The sequence below is a fragment of the Oncorhynchus kisutch genome, linkage group LG8 (genome assembly GCF_002021735.2).
Source record: "Oncorhynchus kisutch isolate 150728-3 linkage group LG8, Okis_V2, whole genome shotgun sequence".
Taxonomy (NCBI): domain Eukaryota; kingdom Metazoa; phylum Chordata; class Actinopteri; order Salmoniformes; family Salmonidae; genus Oncorhynchus; species Oncorhynchus kisutch.
In genome coordinates this window covers 9042219-9051559 of record NC_034181.2, presented here as the reverse complement: position 1 = coordinate 9051559, position 9341 = coordinate 9042219, and the positions used below count along the sequence as shown (strand labels likewise).

The following is a 9341-nucleotide window of genomic DNA, read 5'->3' as shown; positions in this document are numbered from 1 at the left end:
GTGTCTGTCAATGTGGCTGTCAATGTGGCTGTCAATGTGGCTGTCAATGTGGCTGTCAAATGTGTCTGTCGATGTGTCTGTCAATGTGTCTGTCAATGTGGCTGTCAAATGTGTCTGTCGATGTGTCTGTCAATGTGTCTGTCAATGTGTCTGTCAATGTGTCTGTCAATGTGTCTGTCAATGTGTCTGTCAATGTGGCTGTCAATGTGGCTGTCAATGTGGCTGTCAATGTGGCTGTCAATGTGTCTGTCAATGTGTCTGTCAATGTGTCTGTCAATGTGTCTGTCGATGTGTCTGTCAATGTGTCTGTCAATGTGTCTGTCAATGTGTCTGTCAATGTGTCTGTCAATGTGTCTGTCAATGTGTCTGTCAATGTGTCTGTCAATGTGTCTGTCGATGTGTCTGTCGATGTGTCTGTCAATGTGTCTGTCAATGTGTCTGTCGATGTGTCTGTCGATGTGTCTGTCGATGTGTCTGTCAATGTGTCTGTCGATGTGTCTGTCAATGTGTCTGTCAATGTGTCTGTCAATGTGTCTGTCAATGTGTCTGTCGATGTGTCTGTCAATGTGTCTGTCGATGTGTCTGTCGATGTGTCTGTCAATGTGTCTGTCAATGTGTCTGTCAATGTGTCTGTCGATGTGTCTGTCGATGTGTCTGTCGATGTGTCTGTCAATGTGTCTGTCAATGTGTCTGTCAATGTGTCTGTCAATGTGTCTGTCAATGTGTCTGTCAATGTGTCTGTCAATGTGTCTGTCAATGTGTCTGTCAATGTGTCTGTCGATGTGTCTGTCGATGTGTCTGTCAATGTGTCTGTCGATGTGTCTGTCAATGTGTCTGTCAATGTGTCTGTCAATGTGTCTGTCGATGTGTCTGTCAATGTGTCTGTCGATGTGTCTGTCGATGTGTCTGTCAATGTGTCTGTCGATGTGTCTGTCAATGTGTCTGTCGATGTGTCTGTCAATGTGTCTGTCGATGTGTCTGTCAATGTGTCTGTCAATGAACAGCAGTCAGCAGCTAAAAGGCCTTTCATAATGTAAAAAATGCAATTGCGTGGAAAAAACAGTTTGGATGTGTCACGACATCCGCTGAAGTTGGCCCTTCTCCTTGTTCGGCGGTCGACGTCACCGGCCTTCTAGCCATCGCTGATCCATTTTTCATTTTCCATTGGTTTTGTCTCATCTTACTTCACACCTGGTTTCAATCCCATCAATTACATGTTGTGTATTTAACCCTCTGTTTCCCCTCATGTGTTTGTCGGTGATTGTTTGTTGTATGTTTTGTGCAAGTCATGTTCTGGTGTGTGATGGGTTTTGTACCCGTTTATATTATTTTTGTATATATTGGTTTTTGGAGTTAAAAATTTTTTTTAAGCATTTATTAAACTGCTCTGTTTATACCAAGTTCACTCTCCTGCGCCTGACTTCCCTGCCACCAACACGCACCCATTACAGGATGACTGGGTGCCACTGGAAAGTTGGTGAAGTATAATTTCCTCCTCATACAATCTGTGCATCCATACTTTTCATTGGCCTATGCTACAGGGTTGCATTTTAAGACAGGGTCATTTGTTTAACTAATCTCAGTATGTCGACGTCGGAGTAGCCATTTTGGTCATTTGTGTGCTATTAAAAAACGTTCTTGTAACGTCTCCAGTCATGTAAAATGACATTTCAAATCTGATTTCATTTTTTTCTCCTTTTTTTCCTTCATGGAATCAGATTTGAAAAGGCTTTTTTTTTTCCTTAGACCCGCATATACAACGACATGCATGCAATGTGCTTCATTAAATATGATTGGTTTTAACTCCCCAGTCCTCAGGACTGAATGTTATGAAACTCTGTTTCCTCAACCTTTACACAACGCTGACCTTTGACCTCTGACCCCACGCTCATTCCAAACACCCTCTTGACCTAAGAGACGCACATACTATGTACTCACCCCTATCACAATGTCTGATTGTCATATTTAAGTGCATTTGTTAATGAACTAACCCCAATAACTGAGCATATGTCAAATGCTCCCTGTGACCTTGTCCCTACTGGATATTGGGATCACTCATCTGATATGACGATGGCATCAATAAATAAACCTGCATCTCAGTGTTATGGTCTCAGTCTGGATATTTATTTCATCACGTAAAGGGTTTACTTTTTATCTTAATATGTCAGTGATTTATGAATTTGAATTTTCATGGATTTCTCTTTATGAGCATTGAGGTCTGATTTCCCAGACCCAGATTAAGCCTAATGCTGAATTTAAAAAGCACACTTAATGTAGAATCCCTGTTGAAAGGGCTTTTCTTTGTAGTCCAGGACCAAGTTTAATTTGTGTCCAGGAAACTAGCCCAGAGTGTTAATTCAAAAGCCTGGCCTTCATTCATCAGCATCAGAGGTTAATAATACTTGTAGGTGTTGCTGTTGTTTAGCAACAGAGTGCTATCTCATTGGTTGAGGCATCACTGAGAACAGGCCACCTGTCTCCATTGGCCCTCTGTGTCCCAAATGACACACTGGCCTAGATAGTGCACTACTTTTGACCAGGATCTATAGGGCTCTGGTCAATAGTAGAGCACTATGTAGGGAATAGGGTGTCATTTGGTACAAAGAATCTGTTCGAGTATGTTGAGGGTATATTGTGGACGCACAGGTGAGGTCTTTATAAACAGTGAGAGGGCATAGGAAAAACCATAAGTGGTTGTTTCCCCCTGAGGCAGACAGACTCGTCTCCAGACTCTACAGAACACAGGTATTATGACCTTTTAGGAGTCATGTAATGAGAGTTCACTTTATAATGTATTATATTTGAAAATTGACATTATGTCAAGAACTCACTGGGCAAAAACTGGTTGAATCAATATTGTTTCCACAAAAATCTATGTGATGACTTTGAATCAACGTGGAATTCTGAATTTGCAAAAAGTGATCAATGTAACCTAAATCCAACGACAACCACATGTAAATCAGAAGTAGACTTTGAACTGTGACCAGCGGGTATTGTCCTGATATATCCTGCTCCTTCTATCTTCTAATTATTTAGGTATTTTAATGTCTCTCTTTTCTTGTTCTTCTTGCTCTGTGACATGCTCTTAGGGAAACAGGTGATGTGCTTATATTTTCTCCTTTCATCTCCCTATCCCCCCCTCTCTCTCTCTAGTTGTCTTCTCTCCACGGATCAAGCCCTATCAGACTGAGAGACATGTCCTCCTCCTCTCTCCCGTGGTGTCTGCTGGTGGTGTGTGTTCTGACTGTGGTCCAGATCTATGCAGCAGAGGAACCTATGGTCCTCAAGGTGTTCAACCTCCATGCCACTGACCTGCACAGCAGCCTGCTAGGGACCCCTGATGCCTACGTCGAGGTAAATCTCTCCTCACCTGAGTCATCTGTCCACCATGACAGTTGATGTGTGATGGTAGGATTATTCGATCCCGGGCTGTATCACAACCGGCCGTGATCGGGAGTCTCATAGGGTGGCGTACAATTGGCCCAGCGTCGTCCGGGTTAGAGGAGGGTTTGTCTTTGTAAATAATGTCACGCCCTGACCTTAGAGAGCCTTTTTATGTCTCTATTTGGTTTGGTCAGGGTGTGATTTGAGGTGGGCATTCTATGTTTTTGTTTTCTATGATTTTGTATTACTATGTTTTGGCCGGGTATGGTTCTCAATCAAGGACAGCTATCTATCGTTGTCTCTGATTGGGAACCATACTTAGGTAGCCCTTTTCCCTCCTTTCAGTGTGGGAAGTTAACTTTGTTTGTGGCATATAGCCCTTACCTCTTGGCGCACAGATCCCTTTAACGGGATCATTTTCGTAAACAACCGCTGAAAATTCCAAATAGTATCTGTAAAGTTTGTAGAAACATGTCAAACGTTTTTTATAACCAATCCTCAGGTTGTTTTTAACATAAATAATCAATATTTCAACCGGATGGTGAACTATTCAATAAAATAGATAAAGAAAATGTCGAGCTACAACTTTCGGGCGCATGAACTAATCGAAGGACATTCAGCTATCCACTGACGCGTTTTGGTAAATCGTGCTCATTTTTCAGAATAATACCTTGAAACTATGTCTAAAGACTGGTCACACCCTATGGAAGCATTTGCAAAAGGAATCTGGTTGATATCCCTTTAAATGGAGGAAAGGCAGGCTATGGAACAGGAGTTTTTCAAAATAAGAGGCACTTCTGGGTTGGATTTCCTCAGGTTTTCGCCTGCAAAATCTGTTCTGTTATACTCACAGACAATATTTTGACAGTTTTGGAAACTTTTGAGTGTTTTCTATCCTAACCTGTCAATTATATGCATATTCTAGTATCTGGGCCAGAGAAATAGGCAGCTTACATTGGGAACATTATTTTTTCCAAACATAAAAATTCAGCCCCCTAGCTTCAAGAGGTTTAAGCTTCACGGTTGTTTTGTATTGTTTATTGTTTTTGTAACGGTTTTCTTTAGGTGAAAGAGAGGCGGACCAAAATGCAGCGTGGTGGTTATTCATGTTTTTACAGACTAAACAAAACAACAAAAGTGAAAACCTAAACAGTCCTATCTGGTGCAAACACAGAGACAGGAACAATCACCCACAAAACCCAACACAAAACAGGCTACCTAAATATGGTTCCCAATCAGAGACCATGACTAACACCTGCCTCTGATTGAGAACCATATCAGGCCAAACATAGAAATAGACAAACCAGACACACAACATAGAATGCCCACCCAGCTCACGTCCTGACCAACACTAAAACAAGGAAAACACATACGAACGATTGTCAGAACGTGACAGTTTTTTGTTCGGCGTCATCCTAAATAAAAGGAATATGTACGCTGACCACGCTGCGCTTTGGTCAACTTCCTTTGACGGCTGTGACAAATAAGGATTTGTTCTTAGCTGACTTGCCTAGTTAAATAAAGGTTAAAAATTATTAGGATAATTTTCAGCATTAATATCAGAATTCATAGAGTTTGTTAGAGGACTCGTCTTTGTATCTGAGCATGGGCAGCGCCATTAATGCCATCTCCATTTTTAAGTCAATTTTCACAAAGCTTATATTGGTAATTTACCGCCACCTGCGGGGCTGGAGTCCTGAACCAAATCTTGTCATTCATTTCATTCAATCCATAGTTAACCCAATTTGAAGAAAGAGACAATGCTCTCCTGATCTGCTCTCTGCTGATCATCTGCTCTCCTGATCTGCTCTCCTTCGCTGATCCCTCCCAACGCACTGGTTTCCACTACATACCACAGCCACACAAAAAATGTATGCATTAATTTAAGGTCAGGGTTAGGCATAAGGTTAGCAGTCTGGTTAACGTTAATGTTAGCATCGGGGTTGGGTTTAACAAAAGATTTTACAAAGATAAATTATAGAAATAGGCGGGGTTTATGACTTTGTGGCTGTGGTAACTAGTGACGACCATACCCACTCAGTTGACTACTTTAAAGGGATACCGCGAGATTCTGGAGATTCTTTACCCAGATTCTTTACCCAGAGTCAGATGAACTCGTCGATACCAGATTTATGCCTCTGCGTGCCGTATGAAGGAAGTTACAGGTAGTTTTTCGAGTTAATGCTAGCTAGGTATGCTAGCTTACCTGTAGACTTCCAGTCATTGTGCTATGCTAGCATACACTAATGTATCCTCATAGGCGAACGGGTTATATCCATGATGTTTCCTCTAACTAACTCTATGATCATAATCATTCTCATTATTATCCAGGTGTTCAGAGCGCACGGCTTTCTCGGGAGGACAGAGGTGAAGAACAACAACCATAACCCCAGCTGGAAGGAGGAGTTCAGCTTCCTCAACGCCCGTGAGAACAACATCTTGAGGTTGGAGGTGTACGACAGCGACATCAACTCCAACGACCTGCTGGGGACCTGCGAGCGCTCCATCAAGATCGGAACTTGGCAACATCAATGTTTCCTCAAGAAGGGTGGGATCCTGAACTACTCCTACACCCTAGAGCCTCTACAGTAGACCCTGAACTACTCCTACACCTTAGAGCCTCTACAGTAGACCCTGAACTACTCCTACACCCTAGAGCCCCTACAGTAAACCCTGTACTACTCCTACACCCTAGAGCCCCTACAGTAGACCCTGTACTACTCCTACACCCTGGAGTCCCTAGCCTAGAGTAGAGTCCCTCCATCGACTACTGTAAGCCAACAATACTCAGCTAGAGTAGCTAGACCTCCTCCTCCATTGTCTGACCCCTCATCTGTTACATGTCTTTCTCATTCTCCTGAACTGAATACTAGGCTCCTCTCCTCTAGGTTTCTTCCTAGGTTCTGGCCTTTCTAGGGAGTTTTTCCTAGCCCACGTACCTCTACACCTGCATTGCTTGCTGTTTGGGGTTTTAGACTGGGTTTCTGTACATCACTTTGTGACATCAGCTGATGTAAGAAGGGCTTTATGAATAAATTTGATTTGATTGAACCCAGCCTCTACTATTCCTACATATGATGTTTATAAACCCTTGATACTGATGCTATGTATTGGCCAACGAGATGCTTTGAAGCCAGCAGCCGCCATATTGGTTCTCCTCATGAAGAGCAGTCCTCCATAGGATGTCACAGACAAAATGACTTGTATTTAAGTTTTCTTTGTTGTAGCGGGGACAGTAACATTAATACTCTCTAAAAAGTATACTTTAAAGAATGTTTTATTATAACAGTTTTTTATTTAAATGTGTATGTTTAAAAGTATGCATTAAGGCAACTATGATAGAATATACTTGGCAAAAACAAATGTTGACAATAATACATGCATTTCTATAGCCTCTAAAATCGATTTTACAATGGTGTAGGAGTTGAATGGTATTGGAGTTGAATGGTATAGGAGTTGAATGGTCAAGGAGTTGAATGACTGCGCAGTGACTTCAAAACAGCACTCCATTAAAGTATTCTAGGGTTTTATAAACATCCCTGATTCCTACATCCTCAACTAGAGTGGACGCCTGCTCTCACCAACAACAACATCCGGCTCCCATCTAACCCCTCTCCTCTGACATGGATTTCTCGTTCTCCTCAAACTGAGCTGAAAAACCGTCCTCCCCCTGACCTCATCCTCAGGCTCATCATAACAGACTAGATTCTAGAACATTGAGCAGTACAAAACTCCACCTCCACCTTACAGTTAGTGTATTGTAATTAATGTCTACACAGATGTCTCCCACCTTGTTTATTTTAAGTTTGACTCAGTTATATGACCCAGATCTGTTTGTCCCACTGTAGTTACATCTTTTACAAGTACTGTGTCTGTTTACCTTATGCAGTATTGAATGTGTTAACCTCTGTCACTTACTGTGTTTTGACAATGAGGCTTGCATCTTTTCAATCATAGTCTCTTACCATGTTTAGTTTGGAGACCGGTCTTTGGCCACAAATTGTCAATAAAACTGTGGAATTATGATACCAACAATGTAATTGAACCTCTGTAGTGAAAATGGAATTCCTAGAGAGAGAAATTAAGAAAACCTTTTAAGCCAAATTTGTTTGTATATGGTCATAGTGTCTAATTAGCAGCATCTTCCTGATTATCACGGCTCTTGAAAAGAGAGGACCAAGGTTCAGCGTGGTGAGCGTACATTTTACTTTATTTAAGAATGACGCCAACAATAAACCGTGACGCTGACGGCAATAGTGCCAACAAACAAAGACTACTTCCCACAAAGAACGGTGGGGGGGAAAAGCTACCTAAGTATGGTTCCCAATCAGAGACAACGATAGACAGCTGTCCCTGATTGAGAACCACACCCTGCCAAAACATAGAAACACAAGACATAGAATGCCCACCCCAACTCACGCCCTGACCAAACCAAAATAGAGACATAAAATGGATCTCTAAGGGCGGGACACTGATTCAACATTGGTTCTCTTTCACAACAGATACAAATGTAAAACAATTAAATAACATATTTTGCAACGAACGTTGTTGTTTTTGGGGGATTGTGATTAAGTAAGAAAGTAGTATTCAGCTATTTGTGGTATACCCGACCAGATGTACAGATAGCTAAACTGGATTCTTCTTGTGCTGTAAGGAAACATGTTTTAAATGAAACAATGTTGGAATGAGGTGTACCAATCACATTTCAGGCCAGCTTGAACAAACACGGGTGTGGAAAGACGTGTTGCTGTGGGAATACATCATCATGACAGATGATAAGTAACTCAGCACAACCCTCCCCCCCTTCCTTTGGGTTGTGCCGTGGCGGAGATCTTTGTGGGCTATACTCGGCCTTGTCTCAGGATGGTAAGTTGGTGGTTGAAGATATCCCTCTGGTGGTGAGGGGGCTGTGCGTTGGAAAATTGGGTGGGGTTATATCCTGCCTGTTTGGCCCTGTCCGGGGGCATCGTCGGATGGGGCCACAGTGTCTCCCGACCCCTCCTGTCTCAGCCTCCAGTATTTATGCTGCAGTAGTTTATGTGTCGGGGGGCTAGGGTCAGTCTGTTATATCTAGAGTATTTCTCCTGTCTTATCCGGTGTCCTTTGTGAATTTAAGTATGCTGTCTCTAATTCTCTCTTTCTTTCTTTCTTTCTTTCTCTCTCTCTCTTCTCTCGGAGGACCTGAGCCCCAGGACCATGCCTCCGGACTACCTGGCCTGATGATTCCTTGCTGTCCCCAGACCACCTGGCCCTGCTGCTGCTCCAGTTTCAACTGTTCTGCCTGCGGCGATGGAACCCTGACCTGTTCACCGGACATGCTACCTGTCCCAGAGATACTCTGAGATACTCTGAATGATCGGCTATGAAAAGCCAACTGACATTTACTCCTGAGGTGCTGACCTGTTGCACCTTCGACAACTACTGTGATTATTATTATTTGACCCTGCTGGTCATCTATGAACATTTGAACATCTTGGCCATGTTCTGTTATAATCTCCACCTGGCACAGCCAGAAGAGGACTGGCCACCCCTCATAGCCTGGTTCCTCTCTAGGTTTCTTCCTAGGTTCTGGCCTTTCTAGGGAGTTTTTCCTAGTCACCGTGTTTCTACATTTGCATTGCTTGCTGTTTGGGGTTTTAGGCTGGGTTTCTGTACAGCACCTTGATATATCAGCTGATGTAAGAAGGGCTTTATAAATACATTTGATTTGATTTGAGATATTAGTTCCTTGTCCTTTCCAAATGACTCCCTATTCCCTATTACCAGGTATATTGACAGAAAACATAGTGCAGTACTTTCTCTTTTACACTTTTTACTTACTTATTTATTTTTATTTCACCTTTATTTAACCAGGTAGGCCAGTTGAGAACACCTTTATTTAACCAGGTAGGCCAGTTGAGAACACCTTTATTTAACCAGGTAGGCCAGTTGAGAACACCTTTATTTAACCAGGTAGG

The 9341-nt window shown here is 42.4% G+C and overlaps 1 protein-coding gene across 1 annotated transcript; it reads left to right on the top strand.

The window, feature by feature from the left end:
- Positions 1-2613: 2613 nt before the first annotated feature.
- LOC109885774 (perforin-1) lies at positions 2614-6301 on the top strand. Its single transcript, XM_020477583.2, has 3 exons — positions 2614-2745; positions 3154-3354; positions 5716-6301. The coding sequence occupies exons 2-3, from the start codon at positions 3196-3198 to the stop codon at positions 5974-5976; spliced, it is 420 nt and encodes a 139-aa protein (XP_020333172.1). The 5' UTR covers positions 2614-2745; positions 3154-3195; the 3' UTR covers positions 5977-6301.
- Positions 6302-9341: the final 3040 nt, after the last annotated feature.

Excerpts from the sequence above, each read along its gene's own strand:
- LOC109885774 (XM_020477583.2), top strand. The coding sequence starts at position 3,196 with ATGTCCTCCTCCTCTCTCCCGTGGTGTCTGCTGGTGGTGTGTGTTCTG. Across the intron at positions 3,355-5,715 it reads CCCCTGATGCCTACGTCGAG|GTGTTCAGAGCGCACGGCTT; the intron begins GTAAATCTCTCC and ends ATTATTATCCAG.